The following is a 21,271-nucleotide window of genomic DNA, read 5'->3' on the forward strand; positions in this document are numbered from 1 at the left end:
TGAAGGTATCGTCGGGTGCGCGTTCAAAGTCGGCGACTGCTAACACGTCACTTGCTTGTTGCATTTCTTCGACGAACGCAATTGCAGCGCCCTTGTTTAAATGCTGGTACTCCTCGGTGAAATTGGTGACCAAAACGTGGGCTTTGCGCTGCTTAAACCGTGCAATGCCTCTTGCGACAGACACACCGCGGTCAAGAAGCAACCTTTGGTCACTCTCCACGATAGCGTCGACGTCGGGAGCAGCACCTTCACAGTGGACGGTGATCATCAAGCTTGCGCGGGGTGGCAGGGTGACGTGATCATCGGCGATCCTTACAGCTGCACGGTGTTCGGGGTTCGATTCCGGCGTCATGGAGTGGTCGCAGGAAAAAGTTATTGACTTCGTCTGCAGATCGATTATTGCGCCGTTGTCGGTCAAAAAGTCCATTCCGAGAATTACGTCGCGGGAGCAGTTGGGCAAAACGACGAACACCGCAGGGTACGTTGTGCCGTCTATGGTGACGCACGATGTGCACGTTCCACTTGGCGTCACGAGGTGGCCTCCTGCTGTGCGTATGTGCGGACCATCCCATCTGGTCATAACTTTCTTCAGTTTAGACGCAAATGGTCCGCTCATTACGGAATAGTCAGCTCCCGTGTCTACGAGGGCGACTACGTCAAAGCCGTCGATGGACACCTTGACGTCAGACGCAGTCTTCCTCGAGTTCCGGGTTCGTCGGGGCGTCGTATCTCGGCTTGTGCGTGTTGGCGGTCGGGCACTGTGCGTCGTCGTTGTCGTCGTCTTCTCAGCGGACGTCTCGGTCAGGTCGGGTACGCGTCGCGGCGTATAGCTGTCGTCGTGTTCGGGAGTCTCGTCAGGGTTAGGTCGGGTCGTCTTGATGAGGGCATGTCGTGAATCATTGTCTTCACCGCGTCCTTGCGTCGTTGGAGGGTTTCCAGTTTTTCGCCGTAGAGCAACTTCACCTCCAGAAGTTGCTGCTTTTAGTTTCCCCCGCGTGGGCTGGGGGACCTTCCACGGGCGAAGTCAGTGTTGCTACGGCGGTTCGGCGATTGGTATGGGTAGGGCGACGGCGAACGGTTGAAACGGGCTGGTCGACGGCTGGTGTTGGACAGGTACTGTTCGATCTCCGATGGGCGCTGGCCAGTTCGGGGGCGGGGTGCGTCGACGGAGAACCCTCGCAAACCGAGCCTCCTGTAGGGGCAGCGACGGTAGACGTGGTCGGCCTCTCCGCAGTGGTAGCACAGCGGACGATTGTCGGACGTTCGCCACACGTCGGTCTTCCTTGGGGCAGGGGGTTGCGCCGCAGGTGGTCGGGCCGGCGAGAGGGGACGACGGTACGGAGCCTCGTGACGATAGGGTGCAGGTGGGCGAGGGCGATGTACAGCAGCTGCGTAGGTCATGGCATTCGGCTCGCGAGGTGCTACTGGCGTCGTTGAAGTTCCCAGCGCTTGCTGCACTTCTTCTCTAATGACGTCGGTAAGAGAAGCGACTTGTGGTTGCGGCGGCGTCGGGAGCAGTTTCCGCAGCTCCTCCCTCACTATTTCGCGGATAGTCTCGCGTAGGCTGTCGGCCGGGATCCGCGTGTTGCCAAAGTCGTTCGCATTGGCCGCGCCAACAAAGTTGCGGTCATACTGCTTAGCACGCATCTCGAGGGCTTTCTCAATGGTGCTGGCTTCGGTAACGAATTCGGCGACGGTTTTGGGCGGATTTCGGACAAGTCCGGCAAACAGTTCCTCCTTCACTCCGCGCATTAAGAACCGCAACTTCTTTTCTTCCGTCATTTCGGGATCCGCGCGGCGAAATAGCTGCTTCATCTCCTCAACGAAGATCAAGACGCCTTCATTGGGGTGTTGCGTGCGCGTTTCCAACAAAAGGGCGGCTCTTTCTTTCCGCACGACGGTAGTGAAGGTCTTAGTGAACTCGCTTTTGAACTGTGCCCAGTTTGTCAAGGAGCTCTCGTGGTTTTCGAACCAAGTGCGAGCCGAATCTTCCAAGTAAAAGAAAACATGCCGGAACGTTTCTGCGTCGTCCCACCTGTTGAATTTCCGGACGCGCTCCAGTTTCTCCAACCATTCTTCTGGGTCTTCTGCGGGGGCTCCTCGGAATGATGGCGGTTCCCGTGGCTGCTGCAGAACGACAGGAGGATTGGCTTGGTTGAGCATGGTGCTGGTTGCGACGTTTTTCTTCTTCGTCTTCTCCGGTAGTAGACCAAACTCGGGTGGTAAATCTTGCACGCGGAGGCTGGCTCTTGTTGGACTGGCTTGGCGGCTTCCAGAGGTTGTAGTGGGCATGAAGGGTGCGTACCCCGCACCTCCACCAGATGTCACGAAGCCAAGGACGACGCAGTTGTTTGGAAAAGAAACAAGTTTATTGGAGCGAACTTGTGCTCCCCTAACAACTGAAAAGAATACAGAGGCGGCGAGGCAGCGGTCAACAAAGTGACGTACGTGCGTCGGCGAGCGTCGCAGAATCGAATGCCCCGGCGTCTGCTCTGCAGGCTTTTTATCTTTCGGCGCGCGTGGTTCTGGAACCGTCGATTCGCATCGAGAACATTGTAGATGCAAGAAGATTATTCCGGGCTGTTCACGTAAATCGGAATGCTCTCCCTATCACAACAGATAACACATGCGGCACAGAAAGAAGGAATGGAACACGCGCTTCCCTTGGCACGGAGATAACACAGACCGGCGCAGCCGGGCGGCAAAAGCAAAACACAAATAAACAAACCCAATGTATGGTTCGCGGCAATATCTTCTACCGGAGTGCATCGACGGGATACCGGAAAAGGCATGGGCACGAGCAAGATAACCATGCCTCTGTCACCTGGGACCAAGCCAATTGGAAGCAGCCTCTGAGAGTCCCTGTGCATAAAAGCTTTCGATTCCTGTCGACAGGTGCAGTACGGCGGGGCACACGGCCGAAGCTAACTTCCTTTTGTCGCTGGTCTAGGTAAGACCAATTTCGTATTAAATTCTTTTTTGCTTCACGCTGCCTCGCTGGACTGCACAAGTTGGCGGCACTCTTTGACGCATTGAAAAATGACGAAAGCTGTTGATTGCCTTCACTGCATGCGAGAGATCGCGTCTGATAACCAGCGCTTAGAATGTTCCGACTGTGGCAATTGTTACCATACAGGAAGGTGTTCCGGGGTAAAAAAACAGTGTAAAAACCATGTCGCCCGTAGAACGATATTCATGGTCTTGCGCAACTTGCACTGCCGGGCAGGCGAGGCTAACACCGGCGCAAGCAGCAGATAAGGCAGAAGATTCACAGGCTCGAACGGCCGAGCTATCGCTTGATAACGTGCTGAAGAAACTGGACGACGTCATTTGCCAGCTTGACTTGCTAGAAAAAAAAGCAGGATTTGCAGCGGGCTTTGCAGGACGAGACGAACCAGAAAATTGAGCTTCAGACTAATACAATCCAGGGTACGGAAATCTCCCTTGATGCGCTTTCTTCCAAACTTGATGATATCTTGAAATCCTTGGAAACACAAGGACAACAGCTAAAGAAACTGGAAAAGAAAGTGTCTGATCTGGAGGTGCAGCTTCTGACCAAGGATGCTCGAATTTCTCAGCTTGAACTAGAAGTCGAAAGTTTAGAACAATACTCGAGAAAAAATAACATTGAAATTCATGGACTTCCTTCTAGAGAAAACCAGGATCTGATGCAGCTAGTTGCATCTATTGCCCAAAAACTCAGTCTTCCCGTTCCCACCAGTGAACAAATTGAAGCGGTTCACAGGATTATGGCCAAGCCTAACCTTGTCCCTCCAATACTGGTGCGTTTTTTCATGAGTGGTGTACGAGATAGTTGGCTAGACAAAAGAACTGAACTAAGAATCGAAAAACTCTTCATCAACGAAAACCTTACGGCACGAGTGAAAAAGCTGCTATGGCTGTCTAAGTGCTGCGCTAAGGAAAAAGAATACAAGTTCGTGTGGGCACGCAACGGACGAGTGTATGCTCAGAAATTAGAAGGCGCTCCGCTAATTAGGATCGACAATGAAGCTGGGTTAAGCGAGCTGACATAAAACGACCATGAGCACAGACACCTTTCTTGAGTGGGACCGGCTGCAGAAAGATTGGGCGCAGGAGAGACCTGGTATTGCTCTTCAGCTAATTCACGTTAGCGTTCGAAGTCTGAAAAATCACTGGAATTTGTTATTGACATATCTGAAAGACATCGTGCCGTCTGTCAAGATACTCATTTTAACAGAGATAAATGTTACTGAGCAAGAGTGCCCGCAACTCTTTCTTCGAGGTTTCCAATCATTTTTGCTGTGTAGAAAAGATAGAAAGGAGGGGGCGTCTTGGTGTTTGTCAGGGAGTCATGGATTGCGGAACGAATTTCCGTTTCGTTCAGGGAGGCTGAGGAGATATCAGTTTCAATCGTTAAGGATTCAGCAGAATTTCTCGTTATAGCGATTTACAGGCCACCTAACAACAATGTACCAGTTTTTCTTGACGAGCTTTCCTGTTTCCTGAAGAAACACCCTAATAAGCAGATTATTCTAGCAGGAGACGTTAACATAGATCTGTGAATTCTGATGAAACCGTTGGTTACGGAATACCTAACTTTAATGGCAAGCTTCGGTCTTGAAAACCATATTCGTGATTGCACACGGGAAGAAATACTCGGAAACAAATTAACCCAATCCTGTATAGACCATATCAGCCCAAGATTATTTAAACGCGAGTCTTTGGCCTCTGTCGTAAAGGAAAAAGTGGCTGATCATTATTTTGTCGGTTTATTAGTTTCCAAAGAAAGTCAGTATTCAGATGAAGGTACACACGAGGCAAGACTACTCCTTAATAACTATGCAATAGATAAGCAAATACAGAGTTTTCAGTGGGATTCTTTCATTGATGTTGACCATCTCAAAACGTACCAACTAGTTGTACAGACGTTTAAGGATATATACAGCAAGTCAAAAAAGAAAGTAATTATTCAACGCAGAAATGTTAATAGTCCATGGATTGACAATGAAATCATGGAGCTTTGTTACGTAAAAACTAAGCTTTTTAAGAAGTGTCGGGATAATTCGAGTGACATCCTGTTGAAAGAGGAGTTTAGGCAACTACGAAATAAAATAACAGCAAAAATATGGTTAGCTAAGAATCGCTACACCGTAAAACAATTTGCATCGTGTCACCGTAGTGTACAGAAAACATGGAACCTTGTTAATGCAGTTACAGGCAGACCTGTCAAATCGAACGTCGCCAAAATCCTGAAAATGGCATCCCCAGATGTGTCTCCGACGGTAACAGCGAACGGGTTTAATGAGCATTTTATAAAGTCAATCTCAAACTTAGACAACCAAAGTAAACCACCTATACCCCAGTGTTACACGTATAACGATCACTCTGCTTGCATGCAGACAGTCAGAGAGGAGGAGTTATGGCAAATAATGAGGACGTTTTCGATAACCAAATCGGCTGGTTATGATGGCATTAGGTTAAGAGACCTTTTACATAACTTTAATAAACTAAAAGTAGTCCTGCTCCAGATCATAAATCAAACGCTCCAGACTGGCCTAATTCATAACCACATGAAGATTAGTATTGTGAGACCACTCCACAAACAGAAGTCTAAAAAAGATTACAATAATTATAATCCAATCGCAATTCTTTCGTCTATGGCTTGAATTATAGAAAAATCATTCATAAAAGTATGACCTCCTTTTGTGAAAAATATGACTTGTTAAACAGAGCCCAGTTCGGTTTCCGCAGTGGTCTAAATACTAGCAGTTTGCTCGAAAATTTTAATGATTTGATTTGTAAACAGATTGACCAAAACAATATAGTACTTACCCTCTTCATCGGTTTACAAAAGGCTTTTGATACAATTGATCATCAAGTGTTCCTATATAAACTTTATAGATTTGGTTTTAGGGGTCCGTATGAATTATTTTTCCAGAATTATTTTACTAGTCAGGCACAGTGCGTACGGGTTGAGGATTCTTTAACCGAAGTGTTGTATACTAACTCGGGAGTACCCCAAGGTTCCGTCTTGGGACCACTTTTATTTAATATCTATATAAATGTTCTAGCTAATCTGCCTCTCCGTTCCCAGATTTAATTTTACGCGGATGACACTGCCCTAGCTCTCCCTTGTGAACTTATATTCAAGCTGCCATTTATCTGCAGAATGATGTGCGCTCTTTACTGGATTGGTTAAGTCAAAATCGCATTTTTATAAATAAAGAAAAAACCACTATATTATGTTTCCACAGCCCTTACAAAAGTATAACTTCCACCCAGCCCCTTTATTTACACTCCAATACTTGCAGCAACTGTTCCTGTTCACCTGTTAAGCTACAGAGCAATGCTAAATACCTAGGGATGCATTTAGACGACACTTTATCCTGGAGAGTGCACATAGAGAACGTAGCTAAACATTTAATACTTGTGTGTGCTTATATGTACAACTCAAGATCTGTCTGTGACTTCCGAGAGAAAAAAATGGTATTTCAGAGCCTCGGGGAATCAATTTTAAGGTATGGGCTTACAATTTACGGTCTTGCCTCGCCTTACAAACTTAACGTCTTAAATAGCATATTAAAAAGGATTGCCCGGAGTATAATTTATGGCACTCATTTTCATGGCGAATACCCCTCGGTTAGCATGGACTTGGTAGATATGCTACCAGTGCAAAAGCAGTTCATTTTTTACATTCTCCGCAATAATTACTTTTCCTCTGAATTCAAACCTATCAACAAAAAACCGCGGCCTCTCCGTTCCATAGAAAAATTTATTGTGCCGAGGGTGTACACAAATTACAGCAGAAAGGCAAGGAATTTTTATGTCGCATTTTATTTTAATAAGCTTCCGCTCAATCCCTCTATCCCGTTCTACAAAGAGGCTTCAGAATTTATTCGGTCATGGGTAAAAAATGTAGATTAAGAAATTATGCGCCATTCTCTGTACATCACTTTATGCCATTTGAATTATGTTGAATATGTGCTTTACGTGTGACATTGATGCTTTACTTGATGGTCATTTTACTACTAGCAATGAAGAGTCGTGCATTATGTCAATTTTATTACAATTTGCATTTGCCAAGAAATTCTCGCTGTTCTGTGATCAGATTTTACTTTATTATTTTCTAGTGTGTGTGTGATGCTATTTGTCGAGAAGATTCAATTGACCCTGTTTCTGTTAACCTTGTATTTTCGCGCATTGATATTTTCAATGTACAATTCGTTGCTTGCCTATTTGCTTGATTTCGGTTTTCTTTCTTTTTCTTTAACGATGCTAGGGCATCTGTTTCGCCGGTGTCCAGTGCTGAGGCTACCCAGCTCCGCACACAAACCTGTTGGCTTATGCGAGCTGGATATTTTGCTGTATTTGTAACTTGCTGTATTTGTGGAATAATAATAATAAATTATTATTATTATTATGAAACCTCTTCTTGAGCACAAGTGCCACAGCTTCAAATCGTAGACTGTTGGTTCGGGGAAAAACGTTTATTCAGCTATTCCAACTACGCAAGCTTGCTGCAATAAAAAGAGCTGGGCAATTGGTTGTGCGACAGCACAATGAAGGCTGTTAAAGTAATTTTTTTACCGTAGAGGCACTCTGCTCCCATAAGCTAATGTGCCAGTGTACTGACCCCAAATTTGGTGTGAACAGGAAGGGGGAGAGAGAGTGCAAGCTATTTCAAATTTACACAAGCAAAGCAAGCTCACCCAATACTTTTTGTGTATGGGGATGGTAACCACAACTTCACAAGTGTAGCAAGAAATGAGGAGATGGTGAATTCATTTTTCTATTTCAATGCAAGGAAATGACCTGAGTTGCTGAAATTGCTGAGTTGCTGAAACTGCTGAAAATTGGATTTCTTTGCAAAGGTGCCAAGCGCAGGCCGCATTTTTGAGTTCTATATGGCAGATACTGATTAGTGATCCAGATAACTTTTCCACTACAGCGCAATCCAACAGCCCCGTTAACACAACTGAATCATCATCATCATCATCATCATCACCACCATCAGCCTATCTACGCCCACTGCAGGGCAAAGGCCTCTCCCATTATTCTCCAATTACCTCGGTCCTGTGCCAACTGTGACCAATTTATCCCCGAAAACGTCTTGATCTCATCTGCCCATCTAACTTTCTGCCGCCCCCTGCAACGCTTGCCTTTTCTAGGGATCCACTCTGTTACCCTTAATGACCACCGGTTATCTTGCCTTCGCATTACATGCCCTGCCCACGTCCATTTCTTCTTCTTAATTTCTACTAATATGTCTTTAACACCAGTTTGCTCCCTGACCCACTCCGCTCTCTTCTTGTCCCTTAATGTTACACTTATCATTTTCCGCTCCATTGCCCGCTGAGTCGTTCTCAATTTAAGTTGAACCCTCTTAGTGAGCCTCCAAGTTTCTGCCCCGTAGGTGAGTACCGGTAAGATGCAGCTGTCATACACTTTCCTCTTCAGCGACAATGGTAGGCTGCTATTCATTATCTGAGAATGTCTGCCATATGCACCCCACTTTATTCTGATCCTTCTAATTATCTCTGCCTCATGGTTGGGATCTGGGTCACAATTTGGCCTAAGTAGATATATTCGCTTACCACTTCCACGGCCTCGCCACCTATCTCAAACTGCTGTGCTGTCCCGAGGTTATTGATCATTACTTTAGTTTTCTGCATATTAATTTTCAGGCCCACGGTTCTACTCTGTTCGCCCATTGCGGAAAGCATGCTTTGCAATTCGTCCCCCGAGTTACTTAGCAAGGCAACGTCATCAGCAAATCTGAGGTTACTGAGGTATTCTCCATTAACCCTTACTCCCACCTGTTCCCAATCCAACGTTCTGAATACTTCTCGTAAGCATGCTGTGAATAACATTGGAGAGATTGTGTCTCCTTGTCTGACACCCTTCCTTATAGGTATTTTACTGCTCTCCTTATGGAGGATGATGGTAGCTGTAGACCCATTGTAGATATCCTCTAGTATTCTTACATAATGCTCATCTACCCCCCGGTTCCGTAATGCCTGAATGACTGCTAGGGTTTCGACCGAGTCAAATGCTTTCTCATAATCTATGAAGGCTATATATAGGGGTTCAGTATACCCAGCGCACTTCTCTATCACCTGATTGATCGTGTGAATATGGTCCATTGTTGAATAACCTTTACGGAACCCTGCTTGTTTTTTAGGTTGACTGAAATCTAAGGTTGCAGAGATTCGGTCAGCGATTACCTTGGTAAATACCTTGTAGACGACTGACAGTAAGCTGATCGGCCTGTAATTTTTCAAGTCCTTCATGTCGCCTTTCTTATGGATTAGGATGATTTTCGCGTTCTTCCAAGATGCCGGTACAATTGCGGTCATTAGGCATTGCGTATACAGGTTTGCCAGTTTTTCAAGTACAATTTCTCCGCCATCCTTCAAGAGGTCTGCTGTTATCTGATCCTCACCAGGCGCGTTGCCCCCTTTCATTTCTTTCAAAGCCTTCCTTACTCCTTCTGTCGTTACTGGTGGGATGTCTATCTCCTCTGAACTACTGTCTCGTTCGGCATTATCCTTTATGTCCCGGCTACTGTACAGATCCCTATAGAACTCCTCAGCCACTGTGACTATTTTATCCCTATTTGTGGTGACATTGCCTTGCTTATCCTTAAGTTGATACATCTGATTTTTCCCCACGCCAAGACGTCTCTTCACTGCTTTCAGGCTACCTCCGTTATTTACAGCGTATTCGATCCTCTCCATATTATACTTCCGTATGTCAGCTGTCTTACGCTTATTGATTAACTTCGAAAGCTCGGCTAGTTCTATTCTGTCAGCTGCGGTAGAGATTCTCATGGTTTGCCGTTTCCTGATTAGCTCTTCCTGTGAAAGTTTACCAGTATCCTGTCTAGCCATAGTGCCCCCGACTTCTACTGCACACTCCGTGATAATGCGTGTAAGGTTGTCGCTGGCTTCCTGTGTCGTAAGCTCGGCTTCCTCGTTAAGGGCGGAATATCGGTTCTGCAGCGCGATTCTGAATTCTTCTGCTTTACGTCTTACTGTTAGCTCATTTATCGGCTTCTTTCGTACTAGCTTGTTGCGGTCCCTCCTCAAATCTAGCCTAATTCGAGATCTTACCATATGGTGGTCACTGCACCTTACCCTTCCGAGCACTTCCACATCCTGCACGACGCCAGGGTTATCGCATAATATGAAGTCTATTTCATTTTTGTGCTCCCCAGTCGGGCTCCTCCAGGTCCACTTCCGACTCTCGCGTTTACAGAAGAAGGTATGCATTATGCGTAGGTTATTCCGTTCTGCAAACTCAACTAGTAGGTCCCCCCTGCAATTTCTACTGAATACGTGTGTTCTACTGAACACAACTGAATACGTGTGAACAACTACCTAAAACATCCTTTAGCCGGAAAATGTGCCTCCATGATTCAACTTGTCTCCGTCCCTGTACAAAATTATTTTAGCTTCCCTGTCCCAGTTACCTAACTGTAAGGACAACTGTACACCAACAACGCGTTATCTTGCTCCCCTTTTACTATTACATCTACAAATCAACAAATCTGTCTGTCAAATGAATACATATGACAAAATCAGTCAGGCTGACCTTTGCAAAGGATGAATAAATTTTTCTTGATCTTATGCTGGTCTTCGTCAAATTTCTGCACTTATAATTGCACTCACTGATATTTTGTGTTATAAATCAAGAAACCAGTTTCTGTTGCACCAATAATAAAGCTTTCCTTTTTCCCTCAATACTCCATCGAACAAGCTGACTGTTTTTGCATTTTTATAGGGTGCCTAAAAAGAAGCACACAAAGATTTTGGCCAGCAAAAAGAAGTAAAAATCTGATGTGGTGGATATTTGAAAGAAGATAATTACTAACTAAAGCGAAAAAATGGCAACTCTGAACTTCATGTTTTTAGGAGCCCTCTGAACGCTAACGCGTTTGCAAAGTGCATAATGATAATAGTAAATTAAAAAGCTCAAATTCAGCCTTCTACGATACCATTGATCGTGGCGTAATGTGCAAAAATAGCTCTTGTTCCTTCCAATTCCCCCGTGGTGGCCACCGAGGGGCGTAATGTGCTAGAGGCGATCTCGAACGGCGCCACCATGGGGATGGTGATCACCGGCCACATCGTGTCCAACCTCGTCGGCTTCCTCGCGTTCCTCGCCTTCCTCAACACAATGGTGGGCTGGTTCGGCGCCATCGTCGCTCTCGATTTTCTCAGTTTCGGGGTGAGACGCCGCACCCCTTACGGTGGGCTTGTGCATGCTGCTGCATGGTTGTGAATGTCCGAAGAAATTGTTTTTCTGTTTTGTGGAGATGGTGTTTGTTCACGTCTCAAAATTAATTTGACGCTTGAAGAAGGCTCTTCCTTTAAGGGTCCATGAAGACAAAACATAAATTTGCTCAATTTGAGAGAACTAGCCTTTCGTGTATCACTCAGCTTCAGTCCAGCTACAAAAGACGTTTTTAACAAGAAAGAAAAACCGAGGAAATATTGAAAAGCTTTTGCGTTACAGTGACGTAATGTGGCAAGGAGTGAGGTATTACATGGCAGTGCCAAAACATTTTAATCACTGTGGTAACTGCACGTTGCCACTCAAGTGATGGACGAATAGAACTGGAGGACCCAGTGTAATCGCCGAGTCATAGTTCTTGGTGGTGGCTTATGTCGACGGCCTCAAATCGCGCCAACAATATTCTGTGACGTCACCTAGAAATCGCCAGAAAATTACTGGGGAGTCGGCACTGCTTCGCTTTTGTTTCGATGGTTTGTTGAACGTTTGCGACAAAAATGGTACCTATGTAAAATGGACAAAGCATAATTTTACGAGTGAAACTTGTATTTTGTGTTCATAGCGCAATTACGTGGCAGTCTTATCATTAAGTCCCGGCTCAGAATGCTGCCGCTTCTGTCGTAACAACTTGAAAGAGTGACGTCATATCACGTTTCAGCCAACCGTGCGGGACACGCCAGTTTCTTACGTCCATAGATCACGATATGGCTTTTTGCGTCGGTAGTCTGAACATAGCCTAACATGTGGGTAGCATTTAAAGGGACCCTGCAACACTTTCGATAAACGCTTTTACAATTTCCTTTGCGTCTGGAAGCACTGCGAAAGCTACAGTTATCGCCAGCACGGAGCGGTACTGCGTGATTTGCTCGTCGCACCAGACACGCCTTCCGTTTTGCTTTCTTTTGTGGATTTATTTTTGAAGTTGCTATCGAAAAGCTTTCATCGCTGCAACTGAAACCGGCAAACAGCCGCTACATGGCGTCAGTGTCGTAATTCGGGCCGTCGAAGAACGTCGAGACGGGGAAAGAGAGAAAAATCTTTTGAGCGAGTTTACAAAGTTATCTGATGGGCATAGATCAGTAATTTCTGGCTGAGGTATACTTTGCGAACCCCTAATCTAAGTACTGAATCTGTTAGGTGAATACGTTCTGCAAGCATTTAAGATTTCAAGAAAAGTTGAAAAAAGTGTTGCAGGGTTTCTTTAACTTCCGTGTAAACTTGGTAGCCCCACAGGCTGTAGAGGAAGTGAGGGATATAATCATTGCGATTACGAAGTACTCTTTGTGATGATGTTTCCTGTATTGCCGCAGTGGCTGCTGGGGAAAATATTTACTCCGCTGGCATTTGCTATGGGCGTGCCCTGGGACGACTGTGGCGTGGTAGGAGAGCTTATTGGCGTCAAGACCTTCGCCAACGAGTTCGTTGCCTATTTGCGGCTTTCCGAACTCGTCAATAATATCCAAGTAAGTTTTATTTATTCTTTTCGTCACTAGTGCGTTCGCAGCGTCGCAGTATTAACACTAGGACATGGCAGAATATTATTTTCACGCAGGGAATTGGAAGACGAGAAAACATCTAAGGTCTCGCACGAATCCATACCGGTTTGACATAAATAAAATGGACAGATACAATTTGTTTTAGATCTTCTAACACGCGAACTCGGAACGACGGCACTAGGTTGATGAGGAGGAAACGAAAATACGGGCATCACCGAGACAGTTCAAAGCAGTCGGCGTGCGGCCTTGATCCCCTGTAAATGCCTTTAAGGTTCCCCATTGTGAGGAGGCGTGTTTAAGACCTAAGGGCCAGAGTAAGAAGTGAATACACCGAAGCGCTCATGCTGGGGGCGAAAAGAAAAAAGAGCACGCCGGGAAGGAGGAGAAGGAGGAGGAGGAAGAGGCGGAAAGGAGGTAGCAAGTTGAAGGCAGGAGGAACGCGGCTCTCGGCGAGTTCTCTGCTGGACGCGAACGCCCAGGAGACTCAGAGCCCAGCCACATTTCCCTCCTGGCCTTGCGGACTGGCAACGCTGTCTCTGTGGTGGCCTCGCAACAGCCTTCTTCCGGTAACTGCGAGCGCACGGGCACCAGCGCCGTGTCATAATTTGGGAGAGAAGAAGACGGTTGTGGCACAAACAAGGAGGAAGAACGCGGTTCGGGGAGCGACCTGCGGGACGCTAACGTTCGGGAAAACTCCGCTTCGAGTCGCACCTTCCCCGTTGACGACCCGACAACTTTCAACCGAAGCCGACGTGTCTTCTATCGGCCGGAGCACCGACCTCAACAAGAGCACCGTAGCAGCGCACCCAGCCCTGCGCACCGAGCCAGATCACCGACAGAGACCAACATGTGAGCGCTAACTATTTTGGGGCGCGAACCTTGTTGCGTAGGACATTCACTGTCTTGTCTTGATTAGGTTAATGTTGATTTATCTTTTTTGTCAGTTATTTGTCCTGTAAATACACGTTGTCCTTGTCCGCAGCCAACAGCCTCGCTTCTTCTGCTCCCGGTAAACTTTAACCTCCTGATTTACAAAAACAACCTGCATCACACCCATCCAAACGAGAGAACCCTCCGCTTTGTTAATTAAGGAAATTCAAACCAGATAGTGTTTCCTGTATTCTCAGATTATTTTTTTGCCCCACGATTTCCACAACTTCAGATAAAATTAAAGCAAAAGCGGCCCATCAACCTCTTCAAATTACGTGATTTTTGTCATTTATTTATAAATGTTATGTCCATATTCGCAAATATATTCCTGGAAAGAAATTTGTCTAGCTGTAGAAAATCTCGGAATGCAGCAAGGCTGACACCGGCCGCTAACTTCCCCAGCGCATCGGTCCATTTTCTGGACATCTATCAACATATTTATCAGGGCCGATAGGTAATTTTTATACTTAATGTACCCATAATGTACATTTCTCTAAAATCATGCCTTGCTCAGTAAACTGTATCTTTTTGTTATAAATTGCAAATCTTTCTCGGCGCCCATTTTTTCCCGAATTTTTCTGGTAGGTATTCCATGAAGGGCTCAAGATACAGCCTTCAAATTTTAGCCAAGGCTGCTCCTTACATGTCTGAGGAATCTTTTCGGGTATTATATAACATAAGAAGCAACGTTCACACAAGTTTAAAAACCCGAAAAACCTTTAGTTCTGGCGCTTATTTTAAAAAATGCCTCTTCATTCAGTTCTGAAATTGTCCGTGGATGTTTTTCCTCTAATTGTGCTTGCATTAAATCAAGAGTATATTGCATCATTATGTTCTTGAGCTCTTATAGCGTGAGAGAGGAGCCCCATCGGCTAGTATCTCCGCGAGGTACTGCAGTGATTGCGACTCCCTTCAGATTCGTACAAATACCTTCTACACAAGCGAAGATCTCTGCAGAGGTAAAATAACTAGCATAGAATAAAAACAAACGTCATTTTTAATGCTAACGTTGCAAGTTTAACAAATCTGCGCACAATTCAAAGCGTACTCTCTAAGCAGTCCCCGTAGGTCGTCATCACCACAACGCTTGATGAGCTATTGAAATGACCAAGTGTGCAAATGCGGTAATCGAAGGACTAGGCGTAACATATGATATGGCTAAAAAGGGCATTTTCGCAGGGACAACACGTTAAGTGCGAATATCGCTTTGCATTGCCCAATGTCCCTGCGGAGACGCTCTTTTAAAACCAAGCTTTGCACCCTTACCAGCCAAGGGTTCTGTAGCGACTGTCGGCGTCAACAGAAAACTCCCAAAGACAAATAAGAAAATAAATCACTGGCACCGCCAGGGATCAACCTGGACCGAATGAGCTACGAGCGCACGCGGAGACGGGGGGACAGACGGTGTACTCACCGAGCACAGAGCTGTGCTCGGGTAGTGCGCCTCAGGGGGTAGGCCTGCAGCTCTGCAGGCTTACCCCTGCGTTCTCGCTGAATGCCACGGGATAGCGTCACGCGACCTCTCGCGCCGCTGTATGCTCCACCCACGGAACATGTAGCGGCCGTGTGCGGGCCTTGCGTATGCGCTGGGAGTTGGTAAGAATTAAAGACAGCTCCCACCAACGCGTGGCATCTCACTTCTTCTCAGTCTCTGCCTCCGATCTATGAATTACTTGCATTTCGGATATGCAGTAGACAGCTCAGCGATCGATCGACAAATTATTTTTCATGGAAAATATTTTGCGAAAATGACATTACATTCATTTGGGAATGATATAAAAATACTCGAGCAAATTGAAAAGGTCGACCAGCTACACTTTGGTTAATGTGAATTTGTCAGGCGCATTGATAGTACACCAACGCCCTTCCTTTTTCTTGCTATTTGACATCGAATGTATCGCGAAATTATAAACCAGTTTTATGTGCGTGTCGTCCGAGTATCGTTGTTTGCCCTAAATCTGGGTTACGAAAGCGTCTGTCGCACTGCACTGCCGGATTGCCTGGGGTGGGAGAAAGGGGGGGGGGCGGTGGTGGGGACTGTTTTACTGGCCATGCATGTTGTCTCGCTCTACCAATCATGCATCTTTCTGTTTTCTGAACCTATCCATTTCCCGGACTTTTTGGTACTTCAGACACTATACCGACACTGCTCAATATATTCCCTTGTTTGAATGCTTCGTTCTGTCCTTGAGTGGCCCGTGGAATGTTTGGCAGAATGCCGAAAACGGTCTGTATCGCCATGGAACACGGACGATGGTGTGAAACCGCGAAGTGTCCACTAACCGCTGTCGCAGCAAACCCTTCCGAGCCCTGTCTGTTTAACGCGTTTGCTTTCCCCTACCTTCTCTCGCAGCCCCGGTCCGTGGTGATCGCGACGTACGCCCTCTGCGGCTTCTCCAACTTCGGCTCCATCGGAATAATGCTGGGAGCAATGGGGGCCATGGCACCGGCACGCAAGGGCGACCTCGCAGAAGTCTCCCTGCGCGCCCTGGCGGCGGGATCAGCCGCCTGCTTTATGACCGCTTGCGTCGCAGGTACGAGGTTTTCCTTTCACACAGGTCTGAAAGATTACTCGGATAAGTTGCTCTCTTCAAAGGAATGGTAAAAGGCGTGACAAGAGGTGGTGTGCGACACACTCCCCACTTTTAAGCAGCCGAAGGATCCTGACTGCCAACTGTCCTGTCAATGTTTTGCGCTTAAATTCTGGTAGAATAATAACCCAACTTACCAACTTGCCTAACACCAAGTATTACTAATCTTTAACGGGTTGAACTGAACTCAACTATCTCCTATTTCAGGAGGCTTTTGCGTGCAGCTCCAGACGTTTTCGAAGGGCGTGTCTGGAGGGCAGTTACGATGGTGATGCAGCAGGGTGTGCGTTCATGTGTAACCACTTACATGCGTACGAACATCTTCTTACCTGAATCCGGGAGTGCATCCTATTCTATCATAAAACATATATTTTTGCTGTAAAAAAGGGAAAGTCTTCAGACGAAGATCAGCAATTGAAACCTTCTCTTTCCCGGACGAGTGCACGGCAATCCACGAAAAACTTTGGTGAATATCAGGCAGGAAATGCGTTGAGAACCCGAAGCCTGGTTTCCTATCGAGCTGAGTAAAACAAGGCGCTGTCACGCTGAAAAAGAAAGTTAAAATCTGGTGGGTGTGAGTCGTAGAGACGATAGTTACCGCCTCAGCTGTTAGCTGAATGCCAAGAAACTACAGAATTTCGCAGATATGCGTAACTTCGCGCTGTGCACGGGAGATCGCCAACAAAGACATACATGAAGTTTTTTTCAATCATTAACACCTCACAACTGGCATGCCAGAGCAAGAAAAGCAGCTCTTTCGTATCTGCGGTTTTGCAAGTATATATTGTGAGCTGCATCACATGCGTGTCAACAAACCAGTAGCTTTTCGTTGTCCGAATAGGCCTCTGGCGTTTAAATTTGAGCATCGGAGAGGAGCGCCAATTCACACATCCTGGTGGCTGAAAAACTCCCTGACTGAATAAAGCCTTCGTTGCCGGCGTCTTTTGTCGAATGTAAATAACGTGGAATTCCTGACCTTGATAATACCAGAGGCAGTCATCAACACTCCGTCCATCATTGTGTTCAAGTGTACGGCACCGTCATCAAAATGGTGGCAAAATGCTTACCCTTTTTTTCAAGACGTAAAGACCAATTATTGCGGCTAACGAACATTGAAGGCGTTCAGTAATAGCGCGCAGAAAAAAATGTAAGATATGCGCGCATTTTAATTTCTCATTTCTATCCTCATTTGTTTTTGCTAAATAACACTGTCGTTTAGTGCGCCGATCCTTGTGGTGCCCTCCCGGTAGACATTGTGTGATAGCCTGTTGAGAAGTTGGCGCACAGCGGTGGTGGCATACATTGCTGGATGTACAGCGGATTACGCGTTCAGCACAAAAGCCTGTGGATATGTTCTTTCTTTTCGTTGCAGGAAGCCTGATTCCTTGAAATCTTCTACGCAGATGTTCGGGTCACCAGGCAGCGATGTGCGCAGGCACGATATTGTAAATAAGATGTAGATACGAGATATTTATATTGGAATAAATGACAGCTCTTTTTTTTTTGTTCGCGGTAAAGTAATGAGATTACCTTGATGCATTCAGTACATTGTATATTCTGATACCGTGTTTTTATTTCATAGCGTGCGCGAGTGCAACGCAGCGACGCGTCTGCTCGAGCAGTTCGCGAAACTGCATGTACCGTGCCTTGTAGAAGCTGTACTAATTTGCTTAATTTAAGGTGTTCCCGCCGATGGGGCTATGCGCGAAACATTTCCTGCGCAGATGTATAGTGCAGGCGGAACTTTGCTTCAAGGAATTTGTCTCACTTATTGCAATCCTGGTTATTTTACCCCGTGGTTCAGCGGCCTGTGATGCGAAAAAAAAATTGGCGCGACTTGCACTAGTGGTGCAAGGCTGCACAAACAGCAGAGAGAGAACTTTATTAGCAGAAGGTGCCCCTAGTCCGGGCCACTGGGGGTCGACCTAGCCTCTCCTCACACTGAAAGCGGATATCGCAGGATAATGAGCAGAAAGATCCCGCCTATGCACGTTCCTCGTATAGCGAGTGGCAACCCAGGACTGTCCCCCTCGACGTTAACGACGGCGCCGCCGCAGCCCGAGTGACACCCAGTTACGTAACCCCGCCCCGGAATTCCCACGCTCAACCGACCAAAAACGTCACACGGGCAGCACAGGGGCCTCCGGCTGTTCAAGGGGAGCTCTGTAGCGACTGGTGCGCTACAGCGCTGCCGTTCCGAAGACGAAGACGACGAAGGCGGGAGGTCCTCATGTGGTGCAAGCCCACGCGCAAGCCTGGACGATGCCCCGCGAGGCGCACGCTCACGTGCGCTCGGCATTTTTCCGATAAAGGCACTGCGCGAAGGTCGCGCCCGGCGCCTTGCGACGGGGAGTTTTTTGGCATTTTTGTTGCCAAAGCTAATGGATCAAGCTCAAGATTACTGACCGTGCTTCCCCTTGCTTCGCTTCAAAAGTTTGGCATGAGACGGTAGTTTTCGGTGATGCGTGTCACTCCACATCCTATCCCCTCTCTCCCCTCGCGCAATGTAGATACGCTAGTTTGTGGTAAGGAGAGTTCACTTCCCGGTTCATTTTTGCAGCACCACTACATATGTTAACAGCGCCCGGACATCTTGACTGAGCGAGTAAATAGAGTTTTAGCAGTCCGTCTGTTCCGTTGGTTACGTTGTTACCGAGTTAACCGGGACCCATCTGCGCCTGCGCGCGCAGCAGGGCGAGGACTAAGGGCAAGGAGGCACGGACATGGCGAAGGCAGGCCCGCGGAACTAACCCCCTACCGCGACGAATGCACAAGTGCCCACACAGGTCCCGGTCAACCAGGTAACTATGTACACGACGGAACAGACGGACTGCTAAAACTCTCTAGCTGCCGCGAAAGTTGGAGCAGACCGTCTGTACACCGGTTCACAGCGAAGGCGATATCTGTATAGGTACACGCATAAAACGGTTCTGAGCTTTTCAAACAATTATTTTTGAAATATTGGCAAAATAAGAGTCTTGAATGAGTATTGAATGAAGTGCACCGAACCGGTATTCGCAAATAGAGGTTTGAAGCAGGGTTGTCCTCTGTCGCCATTGCTTGTAAAGCTGTACATGGCAAAACTAGAAAGAAAGCTTGACAGTATAGATTTCAATCTTTGTTATAGCCGCAAAGGACAGGAAGTGGAACAACATATTCCGGGGCTGATATATGCAAATGACATAGTACTACTAGCAGATAGCGAACAGTGTGTGCAACGGCCCGCAGATATATGTGGGGAAGAAGGCACTGAACAGGGTTAGAGTTTAGCACAGCAAAGTCGGGAGTTCTAATTTTTTAACGACGACGCCTGTAATGAATGAGTATTCGTTCATAAGCAGCAATACCCTGAGTAACAAAATAGGAATATCTGGGCATATGGATAAACGAAGTTCAGGTCAATTTTAAAACTCACGAAGAGCATTTGAGAATGAAAGGAAAAAAACACCCATATCATGAAGCGCAGAGCACTATAGGGATATAACAAATATGAAGAAGTGAGAAGGATCTGGAGGGGTGTAATGGTACCGGTACTAATATTTTCAAACTTAGTAGTGTGTGTCAAATCCGAGATTCAGTCAGAGCCCGAAGTAAATCAGAGGGCGGTAGGTCGATTGGCATTAGGAGCACACCCTAAAACAACTAATGAGGCAGTGCAGGGAGTCGTGGGATGGGTCTCCTTTGAAGTGAGAGAAGCGCAGAGAAAAATATGTTTTAAAGAACGACTTAGAAATATTGGTGACCAGAGATGGGCGGCCGGAGTGTTACGGTGTCTTTACATGAAAAGCGTGGACACACAGTGGAGGAAAAGGAACAGAAGGCCCAGGACAAAGTATATGAATCCTGGAGGAGCAGGGGAAATAATCAGAAACAAGGACCTAGAAAAAGAAGTTGAACGCAAAGACGTCCTTAAATATCTACACAATCGGGAAGCGGGAGATCACGAGGGAAAAGTTCTTTGATAATAGCAAAGATAGTACATTGCTTTGTGGAGCCCGGGCGGGCTGCTTTCGGACAAAAACGTTTATCCGCGAGCCGGTACAGGAAGAACTGGGCGCATATTGCAGCAGGGAGCCAGAAACCATGCGACATATTGTAAAAGAGTGCAAAGGTATCCGTCCAGTACTCTGTGAGGTACACATTCGACTTCCGGAAGCTAAGGCTAATGGAAAAGTTAATCGGACAGCAGTAAAGGCTACTAAAATAAGGTTAGAATATTGGTGGGGAAAGAGCAGCGAACAATTTGGGAGGACATGTGAACATGGAAGTCAGACTAGCACAAAAATTCCATAAATTTTTTTCTTCTTCTGTTTTTGGCGAGTTGATTGTACAGTGGCGTTACGACTACGTTCGCTATGCTACGTCACCCCCTTACAAATGGTAATCTACAAATCATCATCATCATCACCACCACCATCATCATCATCATAATCGGTACCCGGCCTACAACGTCTTTGAAACGGAATGTCACACTGTGCAGCGGTGTGTACCGCACAGAATGTCGATCAGCTCGTCACAGATCAGTCAGCCCATACCGAATTAAAGGCCCACGAATAAAGACAGTAGTTTAAGTTGTCATAATTCCGACGAACTGATGTATGACGGAGACGAAGTAAGTTGCGTTAGCGATAAAGAGGAATTGGGGAAATAAATATGCAGATTTTATTGCCGGTGTAGTGATAGCATAAACACGCATACAACAGATAGGCCGAGTGAGATGTAAGTAGAGTGACACACGCTGTTTTCAAAAAAGCTCGTCCTGTCTTGATTTCCTCGAGTCATGGGGTGAGGCTTCCTGCAAGAGAATCAGACGGTAAACCTTGAAATGCAGCTTTGCTTATTTTATCATAAATAAAACGCAAAAAGAGATCGCTACAAATGTCGGCAGTGATTAGTGACGTGATATGCTGTTAAAGATGCCAGTGAAACTTCATACATGCTCCACGATTATCTCAAATACCACATAATTCATCGGCA

General features: G+C 46.4%; 1 protein-coding gene across 4 annotated transcripts in view; it reads right to left on the reverse strand.

The window, feature by feature from the left end:
* Positions 1 to 20,933: 20,933 nt before the first annotated feature.
* LOC144170704 (putative transporter YutK) overlaps positions 20,934 to 21,271 on the reverse strand; it is a 29,328-nt gene continuing 28,990 nt past the window's right edge. For all 4 annotated transcript variants that reach the window (XM_077700655.1, XM_077700654.1, XM_077700653.1 and 1 more), the window contains one exon: positions 20,934 to 21,089. In XM_077700655.1, coding sequence (XP_077556781.1) covers positions 21,039 to 21,089 — 51 coding nt within the window. In that variant the 3' untranslated portion in view covers positions 20,934 to 21,038. The remainder of the gene's footprint in view (positions 21,090 to 21,271) is intronic.

This window comes from Haemaphysalis longicornis, unplaced genomic scaffold (genome assembly GCF_048455015.1).
Source record: "Haemaphysalis longicornis isolate Haplotype H1 unplaced genomic scaffold, Haemaphysalis longicornis Haplotype H1 scaffold_2, whole genome shotgun sequence".
Taxonomy (NCBI): domain Eukaryota; kingdom Metazoa; phylum Arthropoda; class Arachnida; order Ixodida; family Ixodidae; genus Haemaphysalis; species Haemaphysalis longicornis.